The 14099-nt window shown below is 40.3% G+C and overlaps 1 protein-coding gene across 3 annotated transcripts in view; it reads left to right on the plus strand.

The window, feature by feature from the left end:
• Positions 1-14099, plus strand: part of Dapk1 (death associated protein kinase 1) — a 180552-nt gene that overhangs the window by 111697 nt on the left and 54756 nt on the right. For all 3 annotated transcript variants that reach the window (XM_076843530.2, XM_076843532.2, XM_076843531.2), the window contains exons 4-7: positions 12251-12389; positions 13629-13758; positions 13930-13978; positions 14068-14094. In XM_076843530.2, the coding sequence (XP_076699645.1) occupies positions 12251-12389; positions 13629-13758; positions 13930-13978; positions 14068-14094 (345 nt within the window). The remainder of the gene's footprint in view (positions 1-12250; positions 12390-13628; positions 13759-13929; positions 13979-14067; positions 14095-14099) is intronic.

Raw genomic sequence — 14099 nt, forward strand, 5'->3', positions numbered from 1 at the left:
AGGATTTTTGAAGATGAGTGAGCTAATATTTCTTCTCGTTTAATGAAGAAGTCATGAAAGAAAAATTTCAACCTTTTTAGAAAGCTGAGCATGAGGTGGTAAAACCCTAGGATAAGAGGTGATACTTTTTCCCTGTGGAGGGGAGCTCAAGCAGCTTAATTTTTTTCTGAACAATGATAATTGCTAGTATTGAGTTCTTTTTATTTGTCATGCATTGAAGGAAACAATTTGTATACACTGTGTTGTTTAATCCTCTTAAAGCCCAAGGAGGTAGTAGTCTGAGCTTCTCTTGGTGCATAAGAAGAAACTACCCAAGGTTTTGTGACTGAAAATGGCAGTAGCCATTTGACCTCAAACCTAGTTTTGATAGGGCTCAGCAGGGACAGCTCTCCTTGCCCCCTTCCAACACCAGCAAGGACAACTCTCTCAGGCTGAAGGATACTTTTTAAAGATGGTGCCTCACATGACTGGCAGGGCATGGTGGTGCTGGTGTGAAAGAAGTTCAGTCAGGGGGATCCCCTCCTAAGGTGGCCTATCACATGGCTGGCACAATAGCACTGGCTGTCAGCTGAGTTGAGTGAGACATTGATTCCACTACAAATGTACTCCTTGATTCTGCTCCACAGTGCTGCTTGAGCTCTCCCCAAGCATGGCAGCTGAGTTCCAGTGGCAAATATTACAAAACAAGTCATGGAAGCTGCTGGTTTCTTAAAAGCTGGGCTTGGAAACTGACTCAGCATCAGTTCTTTCATGTTCTATTAAGTAGACCCAGAGAATGCCCAGATTCAAGGTGGAGGAGAAAGAGACTACAACTCTCAATGGGTAGTTTCAAAGAATTGTGTCTGTCTTTATTTACTAGAGGCTCAGAAAGGTTAAGTGCCTTGTCAGGGATCACACAGCCATCAAGTAGATAAGTCTCTGTGTTCTCATTTTTTCTAGGTCCTGTGATACACCTTAGTTAGCCAGAGTACCTGATTGGCCTCCTTACAGATTTCTCTGCCTTTTGCTGCAATTAACTGGGCCTATAGCATCAAAGCCCATCACAGCTTCAGGTGTCCAATGAAGTAGATTCTATAAACATTCCTAAATCCTTCCACCCTGTATTTGAATTTGATTTTAAGCGTAACCTTGGCAGGATCCTAGTCTTGGGAAGGAAAGTCCCAGGGATGTTTGAAGACCATCTTCAGATTTGGGAAGGGTGGTTGTGTAGGTCATAGAGGGCTCATGCTCTTTGAACATGTTGTTCTTGAACAGATGATGTGGGACAGTTGGTGGGCCAAAGCCTGCCACCTGTTTTTGTGTAGTCCATGAGAAATTAAAAAAAAAATGTTTTTCCACTTTTAAATGGTTGAAAAAAAACTAAGAGGAATATGTAAAGGAGTCAAATAGTTGTCTCACTCAGCAAAAGCTTCTCAGACAAAGTTTGTTAACTTCAGTTCTAGAAGGAAGATCAGGATCTACCCTATCAGAAGCAGATTTCAGGTCGGTACAAGAATTTTCTAACTAGATCTGTCTCAGCATAAGCAGCAGCTCTCAGCTGAAGGCTCTGTTGGCATATGGCTGTGCCACTGTATGTCAGTGTTGTGTTGATAAATAGCTAAGAACTGGCTCTCCAAAGGAGATAGGCCATGGTTTGCAATGTTTGCCTATTTCTATAGCATAAATGCTCCCCCATGGCCAATTTCCCTCTACTAATGTGATATCACTAAATGTAGAGTTGGGAAGGAAGAGGCATGGAACCAACTGTCAGGAGTTTCAGCATCCCACTGTATGTAATGCTGCCCTCAGAGATCTCCCAATATAGGAGTCAGTTTTTAACACTCAGGTTTTTTTTTTTTTTTTTTAATATTTATTTTTTAGTTGTAGTTGGACACAATATCTTTATTTATTTATTTATTTATTTATATGTGGTGTTGGGGATCAAACCCAGGGCTTCACCCATGCCAGGCGAGTGCTCTACCACTGAGCCACAACCCCAGCCCAACAGACAGCTTTTTTTTTTTTTTTTTTTTTTTTTACTGCTCTGACCAAAAGACCTTTTTTTTAAAGGAAGAAAAGTTTATTTGGGGCTCATGGTTTCAGAGGTCTCAGTCCATAGAAGGCCAGCTCCATTTGTTGGGACTTGTGGTGAGGCAGAAGTGTGGTGGAGGAAAGCAGCTCAGAACATGGTTTTAGGAAGCAGATAAAGAGCTGTGCTCAACAAGCACAAAATGTATACCCCACAAGAACCCTCCCAGGGACCTACCTCCTCCAGCCACACCCTAGCTACTACCTACAGTTACTACCTAGTTACCCTGTATCAGGGGATTAATGCCCTGATTAGGTTAATGCTTATAACCCAGTCATTTCATCTCTTAACTTTCTTGGATTGTTTCACACAAGAGCTTTTCGGGTTGGGGGATTGTATGGGGGTGGGGACAAACTTGAGATATTCCATCTCCTGCACTCATGGGAAGCCATTGTTAATAGTCACAAACACAGATTAAATATCTTACCCTAGACCCCACAGTTACTAAATCCCCCTATTATTTCATTCAATCTTGATTCCACAAAAAGATTGATAAGTTTAAGTGTATTCAAATTTAAAACTTCAGTTTAACAAAATGTCACTTTAAGCAAAGTTGAAAGGAAAATGACAAATTGGGAGAAAACATTTGGAATATACAAGAGATTAAACTTTACTATCCAGAATATGTAAGGAACACAATCAATTAAAATTAAAAAACAGCAAAAATTCAATAGAAAAATGGACAATGGGTGTAGACAGTTTACACTCATTCAAATACAAATGCCAGTAATCATGAAGGACTATCTATCTATAAACAGGGAGATGTCTGATAAAACATTCATTCATTTTCTTTTTCATTCCTTAGATTGGCCAAAAGTAATAGTACCAAACAAGTGATGCTGTGAAGCAAAAGCAATGTTTGTAAGTTACTGATGAAGAGTTTAAATTGATACAGCATAATCTATGACTGTCTAGCCTGTGATCCCAAAATTCCACAGTGGATCTAGAAAAGCCATCACATTCTTAAGAGCAGCTGGTGCAGAAACAATCATTGCCTTGTAGTTTGTAATAGCAAATATTGGAAACAACATAAAGACCATCAGTCAGGGAATGGCTAAATATAGTTTGAACTGTATATCTACATACACATTAGGTAGCATTGAAAAAGAGAGCCTATAACAATGGGCATTGCTAGACGAAAATAGTAAATTGCACATCAACACAAGTAGTCTGCTACCACTTATGTTTGCTCTCTCTCTTTTTTGTTTTTTTTGGGCACCTGAGATTGAACGCAGGAGCACTTATTTAGCCACTGAGCTACATCTCCAACCTTTCTTTTTTCTTTTTTTTCTTAAATATTTATTTTTTAGTTTTAGGTGGATACAATATCTTTATTTTGTTTTTATGTGGTGCTGAAAATCGAACCTAGTGCCTCACGCATGCGAGGCGAGCGCGCTACCACTTGAGCCACATCCCCAGCCCCCAGCCTTTCTTTTTATATTTTATTTTTGAGACAGGGTCTCACCAAGTTGCTTAAGTCTTCACTCAGTTGCTAAGGCTGGCTTTGTACTTACAATCCTCTGCCTCAGCCTCTTGAGCTACTGGAATTGCAGGCATGCACCATGGTGCATCTCCACTTATGTTCTTAAAATGTACATAAAACAATGTATAGTTCACAGACTACATACAAAAAGTTCCAGAGGGCTATATATCATGTAGTGCTTGCTTTGGGCAGAGAGAAAGGAGGAAGGCCAGGATTGGAAGGAGGGCAGATGATCAGAAGCCTTTAGTTTTATAGATGGATGTTTTAATATTATAAGACTAAGCTAAGCTTCTGTTCTTTTTAATCGAATGACTGTTGTAAAGGTGCTCCCTCTAGTGAGCCTAGATTCATCAGGCTGGAGAAGACTGTCCAAGTGTGGTCAGCTTGACCACAAGTTCTCTTCTATATTCTGGTCACCTTTACCACCTTCATACTGGTCTCAGAGTTCCCCTAACACTCATGCCTAAGTAACAAAGTGCTTTTATGCGTCATTTCTTATTTGCAATTGGTAAGACCAAGACTTTTAAAATAAAGTTATCTTGAGTGGAGGGATACAGAAAATCACATTAAATAGATGGTCGTGGCTATACAGTACAGGGTTCTTTTATTGGGCTTGGGCTTGCAACACTTCCTTCTTGCTCAGTCCTGGCAACTTCCCAATCTGGCTGTTCCTTCTCCATTGCCCCATGGTTGCTCTCAGGAATATTCAAAGTTGTCTGAGTCCAAACCCAAGAGAAAAACCCAGAGAGTGCTATTCTGTCTTTTTGATAACCAATGCCCACCTTCCAGCTTACCTATTTCCTGTCTAAAAATTAAATCACTTCCTAATATTTTTGGCCCTAGAAATGTCCATGTATTTTAGGTAAATACTACACTTTAGCCACAGAATGTGGGTAGTTTTATTTTGGGTTATTGTGATGATGACATCAGAATCTCATATCACAAGTCTAGCATCTGGACTAGTGGTACACAAGAGTTGCAAAAAGGTTTTCTCACATGGAGACCTGTGACTAAGAGGAATCAATGCCAAAGATTGCCACTTGGTGTATTGATATTTTTACCATGTTCCAGACATGCAAATCCTAAGTCATAATATCCCTATTAATCCCCACCAGTATAATGAACAGTGGGCATTAATATCTCTATTTTATAGACTAAGAAACTACATCTCAAGAAATGACCTATCTAAGTTTGTGGAGTCCAGATTTAAACAAGATGCGGGCCTCCTGGGTCTTACTGAAGAGTGATATTCTCTCCTTAGGGACCTTTAGATATTCTTTCCTGCTTTTTGTGTAAACCCCCTGGATAAAATGAAAGATTAATACATCCCCCCCCCCCCCATACGTTTGGAGTGCCAGGCATCCTTCTTTCCAAGAAAATCCCTGGAACTACTTTCAGGTTTTTACTTGAATTTGAGATGAACACAGATAGGAAATGTTTTTTCAGATAATGATTGCATTTTGGATTCAAAGGAGGTAGGGCTCTTTCAGAGCAGGCTTTAAAGTTAGGAACTTTTTTGATGATATTCATTTATTTGGGCGTGACCCAGGATATAAGCAGAGCATGGCATTCACCAACTCCACAATCTATTTCCAATCTTAAATTTGTAACTGTTTCACAAATCAAAAAAGGAGCATATTGTATTCCATCTTTACTTTTGTATGTCCCAGCTTTAATTTTGCACTTAGCAAATTCTACAGTGACTGGAGGAATTTAAATTAGTTTATGATGATAGAGGATGTGAAAACCCTTTGAGGCTCCCTCTAGATTGACAAGAAAGAACATTCAGCACACGGGAATAGTAAGGGAGCACTGAGTTTTAATTTTTGGTTTATTTAGAGGCAAGGCCAAGAGGTAGTTGAGTACCACCTCACTCCTTCACATATGGATACTAGGATAATTATGTGTACAGGAAGAATCATTTCAAAGTGTTTGGGGAAAGTATTTAAGCTCCAAGGATGTACATTTTTCTGACCTGAATTTAAAATGTTTTCTAACAGTACATCACTGAAACTTTCCTTCACAGAAAAATCCAGAGGAAAGACTAAGAGAAACCTTTAGTGGATTCTAATTATCCTCTCTTTTATTGCTTACTCTCCTTTTTTCTGAGTTGCTTTAACTATCTGTAGTATTTTGTTTGAAGCTTGTGAACAGTTAGTTACTACTGTTACTGGTTGGATTGGAACCAACCCCCAAATAAACATAATTGAGGTCCTAATCCCTAGGACCTCAGAATGTGATCTTATATGGAAATAGTTTAAAGTGAGATCACTGAGATAGACCCTGATCTAATATGACTGGTGTCCTTAAAAAGGTGAAATATTTGGATACAGATATAGACATGCACAGAGGCAGTCCACATAAGGAGACCTGGGGAGGATGCTGAGTGCAGGCAGAGGATTGGCACGATCACCTACAAGTTGAGGACATTATGGTAACCCCCTAGATGCTACAAAGAGGCAAGAAAGGATTCCCTGACAGTTTTCAAAGGGAGATGGCCCTGCTGAAACTTTGGTTTTAGACTTACAGTGTCTAGAATTGTGATACAATGAATTTCAATTGTTTTAAACCATCTGATCTGTGGTATCTGTTAGTACAACCTTTGCAACCTAGCATACTAATTATACTTAACCCTTTAAAGTATAATTTGCAATGAAATAATATTGAAACTTTTAGTTTCTCCATCTAGACATTAAATCTAAATTCTCTTCCCTTGAATCTTGATGGGCTTGTGACTAGTTCCAATGCTGGGTGACTTCTGAGGAGCTTCTGCCTTACTTTCTGGATCACTTGTCCTAAAGTGCTGAACTTCCCTGTGAGCAGTCTTCCATGCTAGGCAGAAGCCTGATTAAGCCAGATTGAGAGTCCCAATCAGAGACATGCAGTTACAAAAAAAGGCCACTTGATAGGTTTAAAGACACTAACATTCAGGGGAGATTTGTCACACAGCAATATCATTAACTGTGACTGTGAATGTGCTTTGTGCTTTGCATTGCTTACACTTAATTTTTAAAATGGATTGTCTTAGTATATATTTCTGGGTATTTTAGAGCAAACAGAACACAATCATTAAATCTCAGTGGATCAACCTAAAAACATTTATTTTCTACTCAGTCAAATTCCCATGTGAATGTGACAGGCTGGGTGACTCTTCTTCATGCAGTAACTTAGATGTCTCTGCTGTTCCTATTCTTCTTTGGATTCTTCTGCTAGATCATTTTTGTTTTGGTGACCAAAGAGAAAGGTGAGACTATGAGTGGAGGACCATGTAGGGTGTGTAAGGGGCCAACCTAAAGAAGCACACATCATTTTGGTCCATATTCCATTAGCTAGAGCTAGTCCTGGATTCAAAGGATATGGGAAATGAACATGCTAGCTGTGCACCATGAGGAGATCTAATTAGGGTGTGAACAAAGCAGTAGTGCTGCCATATTTGCACACAGGAGGATCATGGAGTTTTAAAATACCAGAGCCGGAAGGGACCTGAAAGACCAGCATGTCAGAGTGTGGTCCATCTGCATCAGGATCACCAGGAAGACTTATTAAATGCAAATTCAGGAAGTATGTTCTGTGAAATTGCATTTAAAAATTCCCCAGTTACTACTAGATGCAGTAAGATTAGAGTTCCTAACAGAAATCACGGTCTCTTCTTAGTGTTTTAATTTGGAAATTGGAATCCTACAATCACAATAATTGGAGAAATTTTAAAAATGCTGCTTCCTAGGTCCCACTTCCTATGTATATTATCTGAAAGGCCCATTTTGTTTTTAAAGTTGTAAGGTATCCTAAGTAGGTTCTGTTATATTAATCTTGAGGGGAAATTTGCTGATAGTAAATGACATGAGGAGGAGAGAGAGCCTTTGTATTTTCTACCTGTCTTGGTGAAAGCAGCAAATGCTTATTAGCATGCATTTCACACAATGTCCATGTGAATGTAAGAATTTAAAACTCTGACTCAAAGACCTAATAAAGGAGGTTAAATTTACTTTCTAAATTTGCTGCACAGATTGCTCATCTCTCCTTCCATCAATCTCCCTTCTCTTAAGCAAAATGTAGAATTTGAAACAAAAAAGTAAAGGTACCAAGGTTTTGGCTGATTTCCTTGTTAACATTACTTTGTTGTTCAACAAAATGTTTTGCACATTTGAGTTCTAGTTCTAAGCATATATGTGAAAGGGTCTTTGTGGAAAATGAAAAAAAAAAAAATAAAGTCACTTTCAACCTGAGATTTGAGGGACTAAACAGGAGGTAAATTACTAAACATTGCTTACCATGTTCTCAAGCCTCCAAGCCTTTGCTGAAATTATTTAACTTTCAGTATTTTAGATTAATGACTAAAGACTTTATAATCAGAAGTTCATGCTCAAAACATCACCTTTCTGCATTGAAGGAACTTCAAAATTGAAGGAAGATGAGTATATAAGTAGGAGTGAAGTAGGATGAATATGTAAGTAGGAATGAAGGCAAATGAACATATAAATATATGAAAGAGAATGAGTATATATGTAGGGATGGAGGAGGAGGATATGTATATATCCTTCAGAGCACCAAGGATAGGTCCTGCTCCAGTGAGATGAGTACTCTTCTAATCTTGATGTCTAGTTTGGCTCCCTGTCAAGTTGTGACATGAGCATGAGATTTGAAACAGGGCTTTGGGAGAAGGTTGATTAAGAAAATAAGAGGACCAACTAATGTCCTTTTTTCCCAGTCTTGATGAGGCACTGCCTCACTGAAGTCCTGATCCCTGACTCTAGGGGCTCCAGCATTGCTCTTGTGGTGAGGAAGTGATAGAGTTGAGTTGCTCGCATATGAAGACCAAATAGCAGAGGTGATCAGGCCCAGAGAAAGGCAAACCCGATCCCTGTTGACTGAGCCTATAGACAGACCCCCATTCAGTTTGGTAGATGTTCCAGTCGTCTACCCCCAAATTCGGTGGGGTCTATGTTGAGTTCACTAGGCAACAGAAGCTAGGATGGAAGAAGTGTGTGCAGGTGTTTATTGAAACCCCAATTTAGTAAACAGGCATGGGAAGAAGAAGGGAGCAGGAATGGCAAGACAGGTGGAACTGTCTTTCAGCCTTAATGACAGCCCCAGCTAGTCAGCAAGGATTTCTGGAGCCAGAATGACCGTTGAAAGCTGTTCCAGATTGGGCTGAAATTACTTGGTTTTTATATCAAGTGTTGGCAAATTACTGCCTGTCAGCCAAATGCAGGTTGCCACCTGTATTTTTTTTTATTTTAATTTTTTTATTTGTTCATTTCAGATATACAGGGCAGTAGCCACCTGTTTTGTTAACAAAGTTTTATTAGAACACAGCTACATCAATAATTTATTTATTGTCTACAGCTGTTTTCACACTACATTGGCAGAGCTAAATAGTTGTGATGAAGACTGTGTGACCCATAAAGCCTCTAATATTTACTTTCTAGCCCTTTATAGAAGACATTTGCTAGTCCCTGCTTCGTGTTCCCATGTTCATCAGCCACTAGGCATGGGCTTCCTGAGAAAGGGTGTGACTTTGAGCCCCATGGCTCTCTGCAGCTGAGGCGAATTCTGGATGGGTAAGGGCTGAGGGCTGTCTCATGAACCACTCACGGCAGGGGAGACAGCAGGTTATTCAGTGAAGGGGAACCTGGGTAGGGCTCATGGTGGCCACCACAGTGGCCTAGAATAACTTCTCCACTTTGCTTACAATTTTATGGGTGAGGAAGACCTCCAATGGACAGTGTCTGACCTCTGTGGCCTCTGCTGGGATGGAAAATCCACTTGTAAGATGACTTTCTTATCAAGTAATCCTAGGCCTCTTTTTCTGGGCATCTCTTCTTTCAGGGTTTCTCTATGTAGTGGGATAATCACACTTATTATGTCTTACCTGAGGGCTTCACAAGCTGGGATTTTGAGGTCGCTTGGCCTGTGAAGGACCACCCCAGAGTTGGTACAGAGACACTTCTGCAGTGTTGTATTGGCCAAAGTGGTCATGGACCTGCCCAGATTTGAGAGGTGGACCCATAGGTGCCACCTTTTAAGGGAGCATGGCACAATCATGGCATGGGCATGCAAATGAGATCCTGTTAACACCATCTTTACATGGCATAGAACACTACAGTGGGCAAAGCTGGACCAAAGCCAGGTCTCCCAGGACATGGGGCGGCTAACTGTGCAATTCCTTCCCAACTCTGGAGTCACTGCCATCGCATGGGTAGCTTGAAGTGACCATATGTGAATAGGACACCTTGAGAATGAACTTTGCCCAGCACCAACCACATAGACTCTAGTGTGAAATATTTCAGCACACCACTGTTGCTATGGGAAAATTTTTAGTTTGAAATTCACATGGGGACAGTAGCATTTATTGAGCACCAAGTGTGTCTATGTATAACTCTATGAGTTGTGCCTGGTTCCCTTTGTTTTAGAGAAGAGGAGCCTGAGTCTTGGTGAAGTTGAGCAACTCAGTAGGATTTGAATTGGGTTCTCTTTATTCTTTCTACCTTGCCTCACAGAGGCAGGAGCCAGGAGGAGAATGACAGCACTGCTCTGAAAAAAGAAGGGAAGCTCAGTGGTCAGGCCAGACCACTGGACCAGCTAGAAAAGGAGAGGAAAAAAGACTTTTTATGAGCCCGTCTGAGGATGTACCAGTGTCCTACATTGATGATAGTCTCCTTTCTTTATCGTTCCCAGTTTTTGGACTTGTGCCAGACTTGGCAGTGTTTTATCTTTAATCCTTATAATACTCAAATAGATCTTGTGATTCCTCTTTGGTGGGAAAATGAGGCTCAGCGTGATGGGATACTTTTCAGGTTATAGAGCTAGCTGTAGCAGAATTAAGATTCTAACAGGAATGTGCTGATTCTGGACCATCCACACCACACTACCCTCAATCTGAATGGTTGAGGGGCACAGAGAACACCGAAGAGGGCTGGACAAGCAAACGGGCAACAGGACTTCATTCATGGGGTAGTTTAGTTTGTATTTTCTCATCTTTTCTTTCTACCCAAACCCCTACCCCCAACAAATTGAAGGATTCCCTCTCCTCCTATTGTTTGTTTTAACAGTAATAAAAAAGATACAAAAAGGGTTTTGCATTGTTGAGCTGAGAGACAGTATAGGGGATGTGGCCAATGATGTAGCAGAAAGGAGAAGGCAGGGTGGAGGGTGCAAGGAGGAGAGGTAGGCCACCCCATGATCAGGGTCCATACTCTCTGCAGGCCTCTGATGCCCACATGAGCTCCTGGATTTCCTGGCTGGGCTCTGGCCCTGTGGTGTCCTTTGGGAAGGAGGCCTGTGGTCTACAGGAGGGCTTCCTGCTTTTGCCAGGTCATTGAGGGTAGAGTTCCAAGTTCATAGAGTCACCTCGCCCTGTGGGTAAATCATAGGGATGCTTTTCAGAAGGAGTATGGAATTAACCATGGAAAAATGGCTCTCAGTTTTGGGGGACTTATTAAAAATGCTGTTTCTTGGTCCTATTTTTTTTTGGGGGGAGGGGATGTTACTTGGGATTGAACCCTGTCCCCATGCTAGGCAAGTACTTTGCCACTGAGCTACCTCCCCAGCTCTTCCTGGTTCCCACTCTTGGAAACCTTCATGCAGGAGGTTGGAAGGGAAGCCCCAAACCTACATTTCTCAAGGCATCCCTGTATAGGTTTGATACCAGTGGACCCTGGGCTATACATGCTAAGACAGACACTGACTTCGAGGTGCAAGAAACCACACTTTTGTAATTATTGCTTCATCTCATGAACACCCATTTTCTTATTCTGGATGTAGAAGCAGTAGGTATAATGTTTATGGAGCTGTCTTGCTGAAAGAAAGATAAAGAAAACAGCAGTTATATGCATAATTACACTTAATTATTGTGTTGTGAATATATGGGTAAACTTGATAAAGATTAAATTATATAAACTCTTATTAAAAGTTCTTTGTTATTTGCCATTAATCACCATTGTGAATTTTTAAAGGAAGTTTGCTTTTTTATTTACTGGATAGAAAAGTTTTGAGTTTTTGCTTTCTGCCTGGTAGTGTGCAGGGGAAGGTAAAATAGTGTTCAGCAGCTGGTAGGACTGACAACTTTCCTGCACAGACATACGGTCTGACCAAGGAGATAAGACTAAATCAATCCTCTCAACCAGTTACACACATTTTAGTTTTGTCTAAGTTTATTTTTTTAAGTAAAGTCATCTTATTCACTGAAAAATCACATTTATAAATGCATTATTTACATATAAACAAATACTAAACAAAAATATTCTTGTGATATCACATATTCTGGTTGGGTTGGGGAAAAAAAAAACGATTAACATATAAATTATATACCTGCTGGGTACTAATTGAGATAGGATATCCTGTTCAAAGGTGGCATGTGGCTTTTTTCCATTAGTGAGTTAAGACTTCTAAGTATGTTTAATTAAGATGTTTAAAAGATACTTTGATTCCCCCCAGCTAACAATCTTTTGTCTCTGCTTTGTCCCTTCATTTGTAAAACATGGCACATTAGGAAAGTGGTTCTCAAGTGCTTACAAGCACTATATGAATGCAGAATTCTCACAAAACATACAGAGAATTTGTGGTTTCATAGCAAGATATGATTTTAGCACATTTTCATGCTATCTTGTTTAAAAATTTGAGCATGCTGATAGTTTATGAGAGAATGTGTCACTGTGAAACAGAACTGTCATCTCCAACCTCTACTTCTGGGTTCTCAGTGTTGCAGGTGGCGAACTCTTTGACTTCTTAGCTGAAAAAGAATCTTTGACTGAAGAGGAAGCAACTGAATTTCTCAAACAAATTCTCAATGGTGTTTGCTACCTGCACTCCCTCCAGATTGCCCACTTTGATCTTAAGGTATGTTTCCTGAGCATATAGGCCAGATGGAAGGTTTAGCTGGCAGAGGCAGAGGCAGGGGTGGGGATGGGGGGTGTGGAGGCGTTGTTTGCCAAGAAAAATTGAGGCATCTGAAAGAGTATATATATGTATTTTTCCTGTATGGGTTTAACAAATGAAGTTATTAATGTAAATCAGCAAGCTACTGTGGGATGCCTAACTTTTTAGTGGGATAGAGGCTTAAGGTAAATGATTACATTCAAAAATCCTTGGGAAAGACTTGAGAGTTCTTACCAGCCAGGTCTTTAAGCAAGGGGGGGTGCTCTTGGTTACCAGGTTATTGAAGTCTGGAGGGACCAGTGGTTGGCACAATTTTAATCCTCCTGCGGCTGTGAGCATAAAGAAGTTGTCCTGAGCTCTGCTTTCCTTTTGATGCAAAGTTGTGGCCTGAACCTGTCACTGGTTACCAAGCAAACCCAATTCTGAGATTAGCCAATTAGGGTCTTTACCTGCCTGGAGACAAGCTATTATGGGAGATTAAAAAACATATGTCTTTCTCAGAGGCTTGCTTCCTTTGAAAAATGAAGACACACAGAGACCATGAAAAGTAACACTGTTAGATTCAGTTCTGGCTCAAGAAGTGAGAAGAGACGTGGCAAAGTATAATTCAGATCCTTGGAGCTAGGATGAAACTTTAAGAGGAGGGAGGATTTTTCTCCATATTTATGATAGCAGAGCTATCAAGGACCTATCTGTATCCCCCACTCCCAATACTCACTGATATTCTCCCCAAAGGTGGCTTGTCGCAAACACATGTGTTTCTCTGCTTGATGTCTTGGTTTATGCTCTGGGAGCTGGAAATGTCACAGAGTAAATCCCACAGAGCAGCAGTAGAGAATGGGAGATAGTGGGTAAAGACCCCAACACCTTCCTTCTTCAGAATGAATGACCCTTCTACTTTTTCTCCCTTGTTACCCAGAAGGATTATGCTCTTGTCATCCCCACCTTGATAAGACACCTTGTACTGCTTTCTTCTGTTTCCTGCCTCCTCGTCCCCACAATACCACTTATACCCAAATCCTTGTCTGAGGCTTGCTTCTGAAAGAACCCAAACCAAAATATCTGTTTTTCCAGAAATTCTCCTTCAACTCCCCTTCTCTGCTCATTTTTTTTTTTTTTTAAGGAGTAAGTAAGAACTGTTTTGCCTTCTTCAGCATCATAACATGTAATAGCTTTTTTTCCCCTCTCTTTTTTTTAAAGCCTGAGAACATAATGCTTTTGGATAGAAACGTCCCTAAACCTCGGATCAAGATTATCGACTTTGGCTTGGCCCATAAAATTGACTTTGGAAATGAATTCAAGAACATATTTGGGACACCAGAGTTTGTTGGTAAATTTCCTTGTTCCTTTGGTTATTTTTGTCTCATTAACATGATGCTGGCAGAATTTCCCCAGCTCTAAGATTATTTCCCTGGTCCATCATATCTTTGGTTCTCACATGAAGATAGAATCTCTTGGTTTGCTATCTTTCCAATCTAAATGAATGTTTATTTCCTCTTAGCTCCTGAGATAGTCAACTATGAACCTCTTGGTCTTGAGGCGGATATGTGGTAAGGAACATGTGCTTGCTGCTATTATCTTTCTGATTTATTTTACTGTTTTTCTGACATGTTTTTTTTTGTTTTGCTTTTGTGTCTAGGAGTATTGGGGTAATAACTTATATTCTGTAAG

This window comes from Callospermophilus lateralis, chromosome 2, assembly GCF_048772815.1.
Source record: "Callospermophilus lateralis isolate mCalLat2 chromosome 2, mCalLat2.hap1, whole genome shotgun sequence".
In the NCBI taxonomy this organism is placed as follows: Eukaryota; Metazoa; Chordata; class Mammalia; order Rodentia; family Sciuridae; genus Callospermophilus; species Callospermophilus lateralis.